The sequence below is a fragment of the Macadamia integrifolia genome, chromosome 2 (genome assembly GCF_013358625.1).
Source record: "Macadamia integrifolia cultivar HAES 741 chromosome 2, SCU_Mint_v3, whole genome shotgun sequence".
NCBI lineage: Eukaryota > Viridiplantae > Streptophyta > Magnoliopsida > Proteales > Proteaceae > Macadamia > Macadamia integrifolia.
The window spans coordinates 6825524-6842459 of NC_056558.1; the positions used below are offsets into that span (position 1 = coordinate 6825524).

The following is a 16936-nucleotide window of genomic DNA, read 5'->3' on the forward strand; positions in this document are numbered from 1 at the left end:
CTTACTCTGCCACTGAAGGGATCAGAACACTGGTACTAAGATTTATTTGCCCTTTTAATGGACATTCTTGATCTGAGGAAGGTAAACTGATGACATTTGTTCTGATCCATGGGTTGGGAGGACTTGGTCATACATCCCAACACCTACCAACACCAGGTGATACATGTCCAAACACTCCCAACCACTGGATGGATCGTTGGAGGATCATTAGTGTTGGAGATGATCTTTTTCCTCTTTTAATTTGCTTCCATAAATATCCTTCCATGCTGCCATTAATAGTCATCTTAGAAACAAAATGACACTACACTCGTTTTTTTTTTTTGCTGAAAAGAAAAATATCATTAGTTAAGGAAAGAAACATACAGAACGAGGGTAAGTCATACCCCGCCCATCCAAAGACCACCTGTGAAAGAAAAAGAGGGTGATTATCCCAAATTACAAAAAACTAATGATTAACTCCAAAAGAAGCAAGAGCATCAGCAGCATTATTCCCTTCTCCATAGGCAAGATTGAATTCAACAGCTGGAATGGCTTGAATAAGGGTAAAATAGTCTTGAACAATATGCTGATACGCCATGGAATGTTAAGAAACAAGCCCTTGAGTATGTTCACCTAAACATGAAACGTACATGATGGGTGTTGATTTGGGTTTGCAGAAATGCCTTTCCAGAGGCTCTTAATGGCAGCAGGTGGAACACAAGTCATCCGTACGTGAAGCCCACACATACAAGTGGGTGACCCGAAATATACAATAATTTATCACTTTCTCGAACACATTAAATTGGATTCATCTTAGAATTCACTCATCAGTCCTGAATGGTGATGAAGCCAAAAGAAAATACATCTTGAGACCAGACAAGTTAGAAACTAGCACCAAAAATTATACTAATAACACCGAGTGAATGGAAAACAAAATAGAGAACAGTCCGTTGGATGTTAAGACCTAAATATATTAAAGGACCACACCGCGATCTCAAATCACCCACACCAAGCATGCAGGAAAAACAATCACATTCAAGGCGCAAAGTATCTTTTTTCCCACTTGGATCAAGACAACCAAACCATGGACAGACAATAATTAAAGTAAAAGAACAAAGGTTAGAGAAGGAAGTTAAACCAGAGCAATGCTACTCTCCCCACCAGGAGGCTTACGGACTCCACCTAGGTAGTCTCTGTTGGCTGCCTTCCCATCAGCAAAGATGTCACTGCCACTCATCTCGCGCAGCTTTGCTGTACTAAGTGGCTTCTCAGCAGACCCTGGAGGTGAATCCCCTTTAAAGATATTATTGCCACTCAGCTCTTGAAATTTCTGATTATGTATCTTCTTTGCTGTCTTCGTCACAGTTTCCTCGCTAAACATGAGATTACTCTGACCTCCCGCAGGCTTGAAAATGGATAACAAGTTAGTAATAATGAACAAGATATTTCCCACACACACGCGTCTATGCTCAGGTAAGACCTATTGGAGAAGAGGATAATCAGTCTCAGGACTTGGAAACAACAAAGGCCAATTTGTCAAGCCAATCATGAACCGACCTATCAAGCCTTTTGCTGTTTCCCATCACCCAGCATTTTTATAACACCCCCCCCTCCCATTATGTGTACGACATTGGTAAATATCGTCCATAATGTTTTATGTGGTCCAGCTCCTGCCCTACCTGAGCATGCCACAAGTATTAGTTGGCAGCGCTGGTATTTACCTTCATGGCCTTCTGTGCTAAAACAAGTATCATCCTGTAGAAGTAATGAAGGAAACCAGGTCTCCAGGAGGTAAAAAGCAAAAAAGAAAAGGGGAACAAGGACTCATTACTATCTCACACGATTAAGTCACTCACATTAGATACTTTGACGGATGTGCGTACATTTCGTGGTGCTGGTTCCCCCATGTCCATGCTTTCTTTCAGCTCTGAGGAACGTGCAGCCAATGGGCGAGGCGGAATCTCAGGAGGAGGGCCAAATATATCATGTCCACTAAGCTCCTTGCACTTAGCATCAGATAGCTGTTTCTTCATGTTAGCATCCAAGTCGCTTTGCAGTGTTCCACTTAGCTCTCGCTGCTTTGCCACCTCAGGCAGTGATGTTGGCTTCTTGGGAGATACACTCTCTTCCGTACCAAACGATATCTGGCTGATTCCACTAACAGCTTGCTGAAACACAAAACAGTGAAACAAATTTTAGATAGTTGAATGCAGTAGTAAGCACTAAGCACTCACAAACAGTGTTAAAATAATGGATTCTGAAGACCCCCTGAACCCAGTAGAGTTGAATAAATAAGCACCTGGTACCGTAACCCTGCTCCGTTTCTGGGAGTGGGGTTGCCACTGCCAGAATCTGAATCACTATTCTCACCATCAGCTGCAAAGATACCACTACCAGTCATCTCCTTCCATTTAGACCCAGAGCATGGTTTCCTGGAAGTTGTAGACACTCATCAGCAAGTGACTTTTCTTTTAACATGTATGGGTGTATTTTAACTAAACCTAACATTTTGATGTCAGAATTTCCTGTTTAATCAACAATGAGCTTCCACCTCCTTTTAATGTTCATACATATGCTTCTCCAAATGAAAACACCATAATCCATCTATTAGGATGGTTAATTTGCACAACCTACATAAAAATAATAAATCTCAAAGATTTGAATTTAGTCACTCATTCCACATAGAATCATGTTAATGTTACACTACATCAGAACTTTCATAATTTCCATGATCAATTACAACAATCTGATACTGGAGAATCACATTGCATCATAAATTACTCCCCATGTTCCAAAAGATTTGTCCATTTGAAAAAACAAACATTGAAAGGAATTATTATTAACACTTCAACTTCCCATTTTTGACAAATTATTTTCCAAGTTTTCTCTCATCTTCAATGCATATCCCAGATTTGTAATAGGGTGAGGATGGATAAAATGGAAAATCAACCACAATTCATGCATTAAATTCTTGAAGCAAACCAGCACTTTGGAACAATTAAAAAGCCCCGAGTAGACAGTCTTTAAGAAATGGGGGGAGTATTTTCACCTCCCAGCTGATAAATTAGCACATGAAAATCCAATAGCATGATCTCTACAGTTTGGCAAGGCTAGCGAAAGGAGATGACTATAACACCATGACAATACTTAGACCCTGAGTCAAGGTTTGAGGACTTGGGATCGGTGACTACATTGGTCCAGCTGATCCTGAACCTGATCAGTATCAGATTGACTGATCCACTGTAGGATAACATTATACAAAATCCATTACATGCTCCACTTGTATAAATCCCAGTCAATCCCTGAAATTTCATATATGACAGTATGGTCAACAAGATGCATCAGTTTAGAAAGTATGTGAGGAATTACAACATATATGCACTTAAAAAGGGAGCAAAGAAAAGGATTCTCTCCACCTGAAAAAGACCAAATAATTAACAAATGTAATAGGTAGAAACTGATAAAGTGATAAGTAATTTTTTGCCCTTTCTTAGGATCTGCACTCCTAGAATTCTAAATCAAGTACCTACAACAAAAGGTCAATATGCTAACAGCTAAGCCTTATGTACCGAGCATTAGATAGTATCTAAGCAAACAACATATGTAAATTTCTATACTGTCTGTCTGTTAAATTTTCTTGCAAGCATAATTATCTAGGTCTAACCTTCCAATATTTGCCCCATATCCCCTTGTGCAAAAAGAAGAAAAGGAGGAGGGATAACATGGTATCTGACTAATTATCAGAAAGAAACATTTGTTTGTGAAAAAAGACAACATATAAACTCCACAATAGATGAACAGATTGAGAGAGGGCAAATCTTACCAAATCCAATTTTATGGCACATAATGTCACAATAATTTCAAGAAAAAAAAAATTGGCATACAAAATTGTTTGCAATCGATCAGAATTTCTCAACACACCATTATCGAAAATTATAAGACAAAAGCAAAATGATAAGCATATAATAACTGGAATATTGTTCGAAAAATAATTGTAGGAAAAGTGTCCTTGAAATTTGTTAACTATTATTAAAAATCATGACATATGTCAATAAACCCCACTTACCCCCCACCCCTTTTTTTTTTTTCGAAATATAATGAAAAAAACCTGGACCATCTTGTACACCTATTTAAGTATTCCCTATGAGCACAATAGTACCAACAATTAATTCATGTTCCAATCATTGAATTTCCATGTGTGCATTGCATAAGATACTTCTGCGTTTGATTTCAATCACAAAGTTAAAAAATTCCTTTTGGCAAAAGTTTTTCTAGTCTGGCAAGATTAAAAGGTATCACTAGTCCAAAACCAAATTTTGCCACATGGAAGGGCAATGTGGCAATTTTATCTGTACAGATGTATAGGAAATAGTCTACACTATCCATTTCTTTTCAGAAACCTTCATTTTCTAGTGGATTTTCAAAGCTTTATTTTTCCACTTGGACAACTCCACCTTTGCTGAAACCCAACATATGAACAAGGGCTTAAAGGTCTACCTGTCCACAAAATTTCAGCTTTATCAAATTTGCCACATGGAAACTAATGGTGCCGGACTAGAGAAATTCTCTAGATCTGCCAGACTTTAAAAAAAATTTCCCCTTTTCTTTTCCACAAATTAAAAACTACGATAGACAACGTGCAACTCACCACAATAGTAAATAAGTTCCAAACATTGCACAATATGGTTAGAACTTATAACATATCAAAATTAAGGAGTTCAATGATATCTATGAAGAAGAACGTATTTGAACTTAAGAAGGTAATTTCTTAGGGGCATAATCTGAAGCCTTTACTCATAATTCCTAATTGAGCTTCCACAAAATATATAGGAAATGGTACAAAGGCATCCAGATTTGAGCATTTATAATGTCTCCAGCAGTCAATTCACAGACAAGGGAGAATAAAGTCTTTCCATTTTATTGAAGAAGAAGAATTATTATCCCTAGAAAAATGCTCATTCCGAAGGAAGTATGAATAAGCTAAGAATATGTTCAGAGTAAGATCGGGACACAAGGATCATAGTTCCAGCATATCTAAGGACCCTGATCTGGCAAAGACTCATCGTATAATTTCACAAACGTTCAATTTAAAGATATCTATGAGATCTGGAAAAAAGAAAATCTGGAATCTAGGGGAAGGTAGAAAAAGACTTTGCATGATACTGTTTCAAATCCGCTGTGCTCGCACATACCAGAGACAAAATAACTATGCAGATAAAGGGAAAATGTTGAAAACGTGATAATGTCAACAGATCCAAAGGCGCATGCAGTTCAAGGCGACCAAAAAACCTCTGAATCGGAAATCAGAAAACGCGAAAACCGTGATCAATGCAGGCAAAAGGCGGAAGCCACGGAACAGGTAGAACAAAACCTCTATACGAGCTCATCAAATAGATAACGTCTATTGCCCAAAAAATCCGAGAGTAAAGCAAACTACCGAACCAGGAGCAATCAAAAGAGAAACAAAACCCTAGATAAACTGACTCAACTACAAGTCTCACCTTTTATTCAAGCTCTCAGCTTCCTCGTCAGTAACCTGTCCTCCGAAAAGCACCTTACTGATCCTACCGGACGGCTGAAATTTTCCGAACAACGAAGAAGAAAGTAACTAAGTCACCTGAAAACCAGCTAAACGACAGAAAGGAAGGTAGCATAAATTTTCTCACCAAGAACACCTACCTGGTGATCTCGGATCGCAGGACGTGAAGCAGAAGTTGCAGAATCAGCGGCTGAATAATCCGCTGGAGAATTCTCTGGCCAAATGAGCAGATCTGATGTATTTGTGTGAGACTTTCTCACCGGAGTAGTTCTCTCCATTTCTTACTTTCTTTAGCTCAAACGTTTAGATTCTCAATTGAAAATGAGGAACACAAGCGAGATTACTCTCAAAACAGTATTCCAGAGATTTCTCTTGGCGCCGCTTCTCTCTCTCTCTCTTTGAATCACTTTTCCGCTTTTGAAATACAGCTCTGTGGAGTAGAAGTGGAGAGAAATACAGAAACGACCTGTGCTCTGGTTCTGAGTTTTCTCTCTCTTAAAGCACAAAAAAACTCAAAATTCCGGAAATGACGTGGCTCTCCTCTCTCTCTCTCTCTCTGGCTCACTCTTAACTATCCTCGACTCCCAACTTTTGAACTTTAAATTTGAATGGATAGGTCTAGCTTAAAATTCACTATTCTGGAATCCTCTGAAGTGGGAGTTGATAGAATGCATTGCACTTATAGTCAATGATGATATATCTCCATGTAAAGATCGTTGGATCGATATTTCCTAAAAAATTTCTGGATTTCGGTAGAGATTCCATAGGTTTTACTGTGGAACAAATGTTGCTTATCGGAGCTCATTGCGTATTATCTGGGCGACGTAACGGGCAGGTGCCAGTCTATGGAAGGGAGTTGACCGGTATCTCATCACCAAATGAAATTAGTTAAACCGTACCGTCGTCAAGTCAACTGACGTGGACAAAGAAATTAAATAACGGGACGGTTTAATACGACATTCAATTCACTAATATGCCCCCTATGTTTTTAGCATAAAAGCTTATTTTAAGCACAGAAATATAGAAATACTAAAATGTTTGGGGGTACTTTCGTCATGTGGAAGGATTTAAATTTAAGATGAAATTATCCGTTAAACAATTTGCTGAGCACTGGGGGCTTGCAGCTCGCCTCGTATTACGGAGCACCGATTTCTTTGAAAAAAGATGAAGTACCAAAATGCCCCTATTTTGTGGACACTCAAACCAAATCTAATCAAGAGGGCTCCCGGTCCAACCGTGTGATAATTAGTACAGTGGTTCAGACCGGAAGACTGAGCGAGGCAATAGTTTAAATGATTGGGATGGGCTTGGATTTGGGTTGGACACATCATGACCCATTTTCTGACGGCTGGTTACACGATAGGTATAGATTATTACAGTTACATCATATGGGTGGTCCATTTAGGAAGTTTGGTTCAATGGTTATAATTCTCAAAGAGGCTCCACAAATAACTTACAACTAGGGTCTTTACCATATTCTGTTTTTCGGTTTGAAAGTTAGCTTTCATGGATGAAGAAGAATGAATCTCTACGTCCAAGGTGATTTCATACTTTGATTAGATTTTTTTTTTAATAGGTGCATTGGGTATAATAATGTCATCATTAACTCCTGTCTCTACTTTGTTCCACTTCAGTCAGATGATTCGATTTTCTTTCACCATGGGAAAAAAAAAAAAAAAAGAGAGAGGTGGGGCCCGAAGTCATGCGTAGTAGAAACCAACAAAGTAGCTTATGCTTTGTTATTAATATTATTTGCTACACTTTAGCATTTGAATCATTTATTCTTTTTTACATATTATTTGTGTTAGAATACATGTAGACATACACTTCAATATTTTCATTTTTTTGGGTAAAAAACATTAACTTCAATATACTTTGCAGTTCATTCAAGTCTCCTATCACGTATAATTTACAAAAGCTTACTCAATTATAAAAAAATTAATTTAGAAAACAAAAGGTAGTAAAACAAGTCAATGAAAGTACATTTTTTTGTTAACTTTCTTTTTAAGTGCGTGTATTTGGGTGCAAGTTTGCCATTACAATGAGTAGACGTACAATCTACTCTGAAAAAGATGTACATACTTCCATTCTTTGAAAAATATGTAATTTTGTTTTATTTGAAAATATGTTCTTCGAAGTCTTCTATAAAAGAAATCACACAAGAAGTTCCTTCCATATGGTGAACAAAAAATAATACATTGAAAGCTAAGGTTTGTGATTGTAATGCTTTACTTAAGTATTTAATTTCTTTTAGACCAAGTGATTAAGAAGTTACAACAGGATAAAGTACTAAAAAAAACCTAAAAATGCTTAAAAAGCAAGTACAAAATATTTCTTTAATTTATTCTATTTTTTGGTGGAAAAAAAAAGTAATATTTGAATAACTCAAATAAATAATAATTATGTGTTTCATGCAGTCTTTGATCCTTTTATTTTGGTCATCATATGTTTCACAAAATCATTATCTATTGCAATAATAATTCTACTTAACTCCCTACTCTTTTTATTTATACTTCTTCAGATTAAATCTGATATTAATGGGCAATTCTAACAATAGAGTGAATTAAAATTAAAAATATTGTGTGGGCCAGTAAATTTTGGAGAGGCCCATGCTCTAGGCCAGAGCCAAGGAACTTTTGATGGGCTGGGTAGAGTAAGCAAAGCAAGATATCAAACCTTCACAAGGAATTAGAACTCATATACCACCCTCATATAGGATCATAGATGTTGTAGCGAAAGCAGCCTATCACGATTTCTTATCGCAATAACAAAATATAGAATAGGGTTTGAGGAAACGGAATCGGAATCGGATAGACAGAGTTGGCCAACCTGACCCAAATCGAACCATTCCAAAACGGTACAAAAACCAATTTTAAGTTGACTTATGGCTAATTTTAGGGTTTACTTAACCGGTTCAACCCAATTCAGGTCGGTTTGGAACAGAATCAGATTCCGGTCCCTTTGCTTCAAGTGTACCATAATTGTCTAAGAAGAAAGAATAATAATCGATGAGAACCAAAAGAAGTGAAGTGGGTCAGTGGGTGGGCTCTGTGTCTAAGCTAGCAAAATAATGAAGCCCACGTGCAACTTAACTTGGAATGTACACAAGCAACTATACATAGGATTCCTTAAGAAAGCTTCAGAACTTTGTTTCACAATTTTAAGATTTCTCTCTAAGTCTCACTAATCCTTCCCTAATAAAGATGATATTGACAAGTAAACCAGCCTTTTAGTTATCTTAATTTACTATAATCTTTGTACCCATTGGACCACTAAAGCAAGTAGTCAAAAAAGTTATTCAAAACCCTAACAGGTGAGAATAAATTAATTACAAATAAAGAAATATTAAGGAGAGATAGCACCCTACCCAACAGTGAATTAACTGTTGCAAGTATTGATAGAGCACCCACCTTGATAGAGAATTAACAGTTTCAGATTTGCAATGGAGGAGATGATTACCCTGTCAACTTAGGATGATAAGCAATCGATTGCAAATTTCATTAATTAAGGGATTTCATTCTCTAATCATAATTAAGTATTGTTCTTTTGCTTAGTCAATGGCATGTCACCAAAATTTGTGGCTTTAGAAGATCGAGACATCTGGACCATCAGATGGTTGACACAGTTGCAATGCATGATGCATTAGCAAACTTAATTATGATTAATGGCACTGAATCGCAAGGAAAATTCCGAATTAGGACCCAAATTGACGGGTGAGTGTGAGTGTTCATGGTCTAAATAGAGATTACCAAGATTAACAGAAATGGCCAAAACTTTGCCATAGGAAGCACATCGAGCTCCAACTAATAGGATCCAAATCAATTAGAATCAGCTCCTCAAAACCCTAGCAATTGGAATTGAAAAGAAGAGGCAAAGGTTTTTTAAATTTTGTGATTTTTTTAGAATTTTTAATTCAATGAGAGGTAAGTTTCATTGATTTTCTTCTATTTTAGAACTAAAAGAGAAATAAAAGCAAAAAATGAGGATCAAACATGATTCACTACCGATTCAAAAGAGGGTTTAAAGATTGGATGGGTTTAAGATCGTATGTCATCGACTTGAATTCAATTTGGGTGATTCGCAATCCATTTCCGATTACCAAAACCATGCCAACTATGACCTTAGAATAGATTTTTTCCATTGTAACCTAAGGTTATAGGTATCAATATCAGTAGCAATGTTGATATATTTATACAATATCAATAGAGATCGGCTAAAAGCAGGCCGTAAGGGCCAACATAAGGTGTAATTTCAAAACTCAACTATTTTTTGGCTGATACACCTAATTCATATCAATATCATCTATAAATTGAGTTTTATACCAATCCGCTGTTACATCTAATTCAATTCCCATAATTAAAAAAAGGATTGTAATGAATTTTAGGTGGATATTTCTCATAGACAGGAGTCACATGACATATAACAAAGAGCAGAGGGGGTAACTGAGTTGGCAAGATAACTTCGTCATATGAAGCATGCGGTTCTGAATTCGACTCCTCTTACCTTTTTGGGATGACTCAAACGGGAGTATTTAGTGCTCTTCATTGCTTTCGGTGCAATACCCAATGGTTTAAAAAAAAATGGGGTGGGTATGAGGTGTGCCCTACAGAAAATTTTGAATTTGAAATAAAATTAAAAGTTCAAACAAAGCCCCATTGTCTACCAAAGCAAGAAAACACAAACAAACGGTCGGGAGACTTACAAAACAAGTAGGCTCAACAAGAGGCCCAGAAGAGATTCTTGTTTTTGAGGTAACCTCAGCTGTATTTCTTGCCGACCTGATTGTGGGTAGGGATTGCCATCATTGATTACTAACAAGGTGCCACCAATACTGATAGCGATCCATCTCATTTTCTTGACAGTGATCCATTTCGTTTCTTGTCGGTTGCACAAACCTGAACTTTAACTGAGTTGCAGTGGTTGGGTCGGCAAGCAATTGTCCAGTCTTGACTCTTGAGCTTAGAATTAAATTTTAACCAACCCATTCCACCAATGAATGAGGTATCACTATTGTATTGGCATTGCTGGAGCCCGATATCAATATGGGTCATAGTACATACGGCATTGATATGTTTTATAACTTTGCATACCACAAGTGGATTAGAAACACTTACACTTATTCAGATCAAGCCATGGATGAAATATTCCATTCGGAGCAATGAGTATCAACCACCTGATGCAGAAGTTGTAGGAAAAGTATGTTTGTTGATACTTTACATGAGTACAGCAAGTTATGGTTTGGTTAGTAACTGATTCATTGACCAATAATGACTTGCAATTTCCACTAGTTTGACAACAGTTAACCATAGCTACGATCATAACCTTTACCTTGAACAGAAACCCAACCACACAGTCGGCTTATTGAAAGAAACATGTAAAGATGATTAGAAACTGAATTGAAAAATACAATGAAATTGCAATGATACAACTTCGTTTGGCTCATCAAGAACAACCCTACAGAAGTTTCATGTCATAATTCTCACAACAATAATAGATTACCCTGAGAAAATCACAAACAGGCTACTAATGATTCAGTTCCCTATCAGATGGCATGGAGGCTTGTAGGGGCTATGCTTTATGTCCTTGCGTACCAAGACTAACGTTATTGATTTCATTCAACTCTTCTTTCTTGAAGACCTGCGAAACATGTCTTGGATGTTATGTGAGCCCGTCTCTGTTTTCATCTTCTTAGCTTGTTTTGCACTGTTTGACGTTTTCTTGTCACTCCCACTCTTTACCTTAAAAAAAAATAAAAAAATTGATGATATGTCAAGAAGAATAGTCAAGAAGAATAAGTTAGACGTTTAATGTACAGCAAGTGGAATGTGGCTTCTAGAGGATAGATAGGTCAGATTGAGTAGGGGTCAACTCGGGCCCAACCTCGAAAATATGGAAGGCAAACCTTAGTTATTAACCAATCCCAACCCAAGGATTTAACCTAAGTAGACTAACCCAAGCAAACCTGACTGAGATTCAGTTGGGTCTGGATCGGTTACCTTAGGGGGTGTTTGGTTCGGTAAATCAAATGGTGTATGTATCGGATATGAATGTCAATCTTTTGATAGACATTCTTTTGAATTATGTTTCTTTCTGAAAAATCGTTTGGTTGCCTTAAGGCTAGTGCATGTTTCTTGCGGGTTAAGATATTGGCTTCCGTGGAGAACGTCTTTCCGCTTTCTCCTTTTATACTAGGTGGTAAAAAGGTTGCTCAAATCTGAGTTTAAGTGTTGAGGTGAACTCAGATTTGGAACACATCTTTTGTAATATGGTCATTCATGGGAAATAGGATGTTCACTTATGAGGGTCATCCTAGTGGAACCAAACAACTCTAAAAATTAAGAATTATCATTCTAAAGAATGTCATCCCAAAGATTTACTGAACCAAACACCCCCTTAAGCTTTAAAATAATTTATCCATGTAAAAGCAACTGAAATGAACACCGAGGTTCATCTTCAGTGAAACATTTAACGCAACAGAAAGGCCTGATCAAATTTAGATAGTACCAAGAGACAAAGGGAAACGATGAAAGAAGTAAAAAATAGAGTGACATTTTAATGAAAAAACAGTATATACCGGCAAGGAATGAGATGACCCTGGGCTACTCTCTGTAGCAGTAGGAAGGATATCATGAGCTGTTACTTTTCTAGTTGCCTCTTGTAGATCTATCCTGCAAATGCTCCAAAGTGAGAACCAGTAAGAAAACATTTCATGCTTCTAAAATGTAATTTCAGCCTTCTGCCCACCACCGCAATAAAATGTAAACTGGAAACTAAATGAAAACCAAAACTCTCTTCAAAATAATAAAAACTATAAATCTTTGAGCAGCTGACTTAAAGTACCTAAGGTCTTACCTTAGTTTACCACACAAGAGCTTCAACCAAGGCTCATCCTTCAAATACTCCCCTATCAAAGAGACCGCATCTTTTACTGCACCAGGGAGGTGAAATTTGTGTTTGTAAAGAGCATTTCAGCACAAGTAAAAAGGAATCACAGCCTAGCAAGCAAGCTCAGCTTCAGACCACATTTTCTTCTCCTTCCTCCTTATTTTATGATTATTCTTTTTTGGATTTATAATCCATATACAAATGCAGTTTGCAAAGAAGGGGTGTGCGAAATTGACCGATAAACAGTGTTGCAAAAGGCGGAACAAGAATTGGATACAATAATGAATTTTAAGGGAAAATGAAGTGCATCCATAGAGATGTTCTATAAGTGGCAAAGAAGTAAAATACACTCATGGATGCATTCCTCCATTCAATGCATATCACCATGTTAATTGTTGTCCACCTAGGCTAGAAAGTATGATCCTATCAGTATGATCTCTTATCCTTTCCATAGACTAGACTATGTCAAATGTCTCCTTCAGAAAGTCCAACCTAATTGACTCAGATAGCCTGATCAAGTCATTTTGTTGAATATGAGAGCCTAAGGATACACATATGTTTGGTCTAATCCCAAGCAAAAGTTTATTCTAGCATCTTAAAACACATACATGTATCCTGCTCATTCTGAACAGCATAGTTTTTGTCTAGTGTGGGTAGTATCGTTTTTAACTGGTGCACCTGCATTCAGGAGGAACAAGAACATGATAAACAATTAGTGAACATTTACCTTGAAAAAAATTCTCCAATGGCAATTTCATACAGTCAGGAGTACATCCTTGTTACAAGCACATAAAATGAGGTAAGAAACTAAATCATTGAACAATAATAAAGACACGAGGTGATGGAAGGGGTTTTTTAGCATTTGAATATTTTGCTATTCTTTGTTTAAACATAAATATAAGATTGGTTGATCATGAAGAAAGAAGGAAGAAATGCCGCGAGCATGAGACCTCCCCAATTTCTTAATCTTTTGGTGGGGGAGGGGAGGGGAGGGGAGGGTATCCAGCTAATTTTATTTCTCATTTATAAAACCTGATTACAGTAAAGTCCAACTTCCTAATGTGTACTACTAACACTGTAAGATATTGGGGAGGTCTCATGCTTTAGTTATGGTCTATATTTTCCAAATCCAAAGGTTCTCTCTTTCAGTTTTGATCGTGGTTAGTGAGGTTCACTTAGTAATGAATTTAATCATGTTAAGTTGATACTTTTAATAAGAATAACATCTCTGAAGATTCTCACACAATTTCGTAAACTGAGAATATCAAGCCATACCTTATGGCACAACCAAGATAAAACCTTGGAGTCATCAAGCCTATAGAATTTTAAGGATCCCATTTCTGCAAAAAACATTATTCAAAGAACAAAAATTAGATTTTCACTCTAGTTAACAGTTACCACTTTAGATCCATTGGACACGTAGATGATAGAATAGAATAAAGGCCTACAAACAGTACTGGTCCCCAAGCAGAAACTGTTCAACTGAAAAGTTCTACCTATGCATGGGGCTGAGAGGCCTAGTTTCAGATCGTTGTTTTATTCCATTGATCTCAAGAAAAGAACTCATATCCAATGGATCTTGCTCGTGGTTTACAGCCTTGGCCACAGATGCAAGCTGTTCCATACATGCAACTTAAAAATTGAGGCAGCAGGTCACCTTTTATTTCACAAACTACTTTCATGGAATCTTCTGTAATGGATAATAGATGTTGATATCCAGGATAACCACTAACAAACATTATTTCATCTAACTGCCTGAACTTCCCCTGGTCATGCCCTTTCTGCATTTCAAAGGTACATGCAACAAATAACTTTGAATAAAGTTCATAATCCAATGAGACAAAATATTTACCTCTATCAGATCACAAGTAGAAAAGGGAAATATGGGAGAAAAAAGTTATATGACACCAAGGCCAGTGACATTACATCAACCGCAGAATTTAGGGGCTGAAAAAAGACCAGAACCCTGCAAAGGGGGATGCAATGCAACAAAATAGGAAGCAAAGATTTGGTGCATTGTGAATGATCCAAAATAAATCACCACATAGAAGCATACCTTCATTCGAGCATCCTCAAAAATGGGCAACAGTATAAAAACAGGGTCAACTGGTGTGGCACAATGCAGGCCGCCATCTGTCATAACAACCACATAAAGAATAACAGGGGGGAAATAATTTAAAATAGACATATAAATTTACTTCCAGACTTAACAACATCCAATGAAAGATTACGTATATGCAAAATATTAAATGTTAAATTGAATAATATTAAGAAAAGCCACTGAATCTGTTAATATATCAAGCTCAACAGAAAACTCAGGCTTGTAAAATACACAGTTATTTCAATGTTTAGATTGGGAGCTAATATTTATATCATAGTTAATATCTATGAAGCATTATTTTTCTCAATAAGAAAAGTACCAATCTAAGTTCTGGAAGTAATTTGAGAATGATACTAGGAGGACACTGTGTGAAAAACTGTATGCATATGATAGTGGATAATTACTTTTTTTTTTTTTTTTTGGTAAGGAAAGTGGATAATTACACTAACCATGCACATTTGCATGTGAATATGCATAATCCAATATGAATATATGATAAGTTCATGGGCTCACGATGGCTCAAAGATGAAACTAGTGTTACAAACATCAGAAGAATCGCATTCCTAAAGGAATAGAAGAAATGGCGCGTTATATTAAACATAAAGGGGGGGGGGGGGGGGGGGGGAGGGGCAGAGAGAGATAGAGAGATCACCTTCACAAACAGAATCCCCTAGGAACCAGGAGCCATAGGATTGCTTGAACCAATGAAATTCTTGGAGGGAGTTGTTGACGAAGAAATAACAAGCTGGGTTTCCTGAAAAAATTAGTGAAACTAAAATCTAAGACTACACAACTGTGAGCCAACCAGGCATTAGCTTCTAGTAAAACTCTTAAGGCAATCCTCTTGTGAACTTGTATTGATATGATAATCATGGGCAGAAACATAAAGAGGGTTATAAGGCTTAAATTCATCAAAGTTGAAACATATGGTTGGTCAATAAAATATCCAATTTCCACGACAGGATGCCCACCAAAAATGCATTATGAAACTGCGACTTCATTATTATGCTTAACAGTTCTGCATTGGAAAAATTAGCAGCAAAAGTTCAGTGTAACCTTCATGCTTAGGGTTAACGGTTAAAGAATGAAGTAGGGAACTAGACACATCTATAAGATTACCTGACTTTGGATGGCGAAGAGACAACAAAGTTCCTTTACCATTTTCAATTGTAGTAGAAGGACCAGGTACTGCAAGACATAAGAAATAATTCATTTGTCAATAAGCACAAGTATTACCACCCCAATAGCACCACTCCATAATCTAAGTTGGATTCTGAAAATTTCGTTGCTATATCAACCAATTAATCATGATTCAAATGAGGACTTCTGCATATGTTGCCACATTTAGAAACCACCAGAGTTGCACAAGTTGGGTTTCACTCAAAAGTCTTAAAATTAGTTCTGGGAATTTAATAGTTCAAAAGGGCCCGCAAATGTAGCAATCATTTCTGCTATTGTTTTACTTAAAAGCCACTTCACACTAGTAACGACACTGTAACCAGAAAATCCAACTCTTTACTGAATTTCTTGGGCCATTGATGCAATTTTATCAATAACTTCAGCTAGAAATAGAAATTTCAGTTCTGAATCAAGCTGATATCGCCTTAAAACGTATAATATATAAATGGTGACATCTCGTGAAAGGGGCTGATATATGGAACCCTAGAAATTGGATTCGAAGTAGGAAACGAAGGATGAGAAGTTACCGGGTGCAATGAGAACGCGAGTTTCTTCAAAGCCATCACGCCAAGCCATTTGGATGTGTTAGGCAATTCCCGGGAAGTGAAAGCTTTTAGACCTCCCTTCAGGGTTTGAGTCAGCGGCTGCAGTTAGTAAAGGCGGGAATAGTGGTCGAACTTGAAATATATGCTACGTGTAGAACCTAATCTGTATTTATAATTAGAGAAAGTTTCCCTCCGCGCGGGTTTTGGTATGCTAGTGTACCCTCTCTGAACCCTTTGCAGTGTGCCAGTCTCACCAATGCGATACCCTTTCACTGTGGTTTTAAGGAAAATTCGATCTTAAAATATATAGAAAAATCTTAATTCACGTCAGGAATACTTAAAATTGGCGAGTTTTTTCTCAATTCACGCCAGGAAAACTTAGAATTGGACCAATTCTGGATCCATCCTCTATTCCTGATTTTAAAACCTAGAATATGATCAAAGATGTAATTCATCTTGCTTTGCCCTCAAAAATGCAATTATAGTTGGTCTGAATTTTGATTTGGCTTGTTTATTTCTTTGTTTAAAGTTAAAAGAGAAAAGATTTTTGAGTCACTGGGTTTGTTTTTTCCTGAGGGAAACATTGCTAAGTTGCGTAGCCACCATACGAACAAGGGGCTAATGGTATCAAACTTCGAGTGCATAGACGATCCAGCCAAGGGTGGGATGATCATTTTCACAGCACCCTGTATCTAAGCATAAGGGGAT

The 16936-nt window shown here is 37.1% G+C and overlaps 2 protein-coding genes across 4 annotated transcripts; both read right to left on the reverse strand.

Moving 5' to 3' along the window:
- Positions 1–858: 858 nt before the first annotated feature.
- Positions 859–6083, reverse strand: LOC122066643. 2 transcript variants are annotated; one of them, XM_042630480.1, is made up of 5 exons: positions 5659–6083; positions 5481–5554; positions 2279–2411; positions 1863–2147; positions 859–1384 (listed from the first exon to the last, which is right to left on the reverse strand). In XM_042630480.1, the coding sequence occupies exons 1-5, from the start codon at positions 5794–5796 to the stop codon at positions 1112–1114; spliced, it is 903 nt and encodes a 300-aa protein (XP_042486414.1). In that variant the 5' UTR covers positions 5797–6083; the 3' UTR covers positions 859–1111. The 2 variants fall into 2 exon arrangements, with proteins under 2 accessions (XP_042486414.1, XP_042486408.1); XM_042630474.1 differs by having other exon boundaries at positions 1836–2147; positions 5659–6080.
- A 4793-nt stretch (positions 6084–10876) lies between these two features.
- LOC122058914 (ribonuclease H2 subunit B) lies at positions 10877–16629 on the reverse strand. Of its 2 annotated transcripts, none has more exons than XM_042621637.1 (10): positions 16211–16629; positions 15624–15692; positions 15157–15258; positions 14460–14536; positions 14061–14184; positions 13679–13743; positions 13012–13081; positions 12371–12446; positions 12093–12186; positions 10877–11250 (listed from the first exon to the last, which is right to left on the reverse strand). In XM_042621637.1, the coding sequence occupies exons 1-10, from the start codon at positions 16257–16259 to the stop codon at positions 11134–11136; spliced, it is 843 nt and encodes a 280-aa protein (XP_042477571.1). In that variant the 5' UTR covers positions 16260–16629; the 3' UTR covers positions 10877–11133. The 2 variants fall into 2 exon arrangements, with proteins under 2 accessions (XP_042477571.1, XP_042477563.1); XM_042621629.1 differs by having other exon boundaries at positions 10877–11256; positions 16211–16606.
- Positions 16630–16936: the final 307 nt, after the last annotated feature.

Excerpts from the sequence above, each read along its gene's own strand:
- LOC122058914 (XM_042621629.1), bottom strand. The coding sequence starts at position 16,259 with ATGGCTTGGCGTGATGGCTTTGAAGAAACTCGCGTTCTCATTGCACCC. Across the intron at positions 15,693-16,210 it reads TCGCGTTCTCATTGCACCCG|TACCTGGTCCTTCTACTACA; the intron begins GTAACTTCTCAT and ends TATGTCTTGCAG. Across the intron at positions 14,537-15,156 it reads AGGGGATTCTGTTTGTGAAG|ATGGCGGCCTGCATTGTGCC; the intron begins GTGATCTCTCTA and ends TTGTTATGACAG.
- LOC122066643 (XM_042630474.1), bottom strand. The coding sequence starts at position 5,796 with ATGGAGAGAACTACTCCGGTGAGAAAGTCTCACACAAATACATCAGAT. Across the intron at positions 5,555-5,658 it reads CTGCGATCCGAGATCACCAG|CCGTCCGGTAGGATCAGTAA; the intron begins GTAGGTGTTCTT and ends GGAAAATTTCAG. Across the intron at positions 2,412-5,480 it reads GCTGAGAGCTTGAATAAAAG|GAAACCATGCTCTGGGTCTA; the intron begins GTGAGACTTGTA and ends TACAACTTCCAG.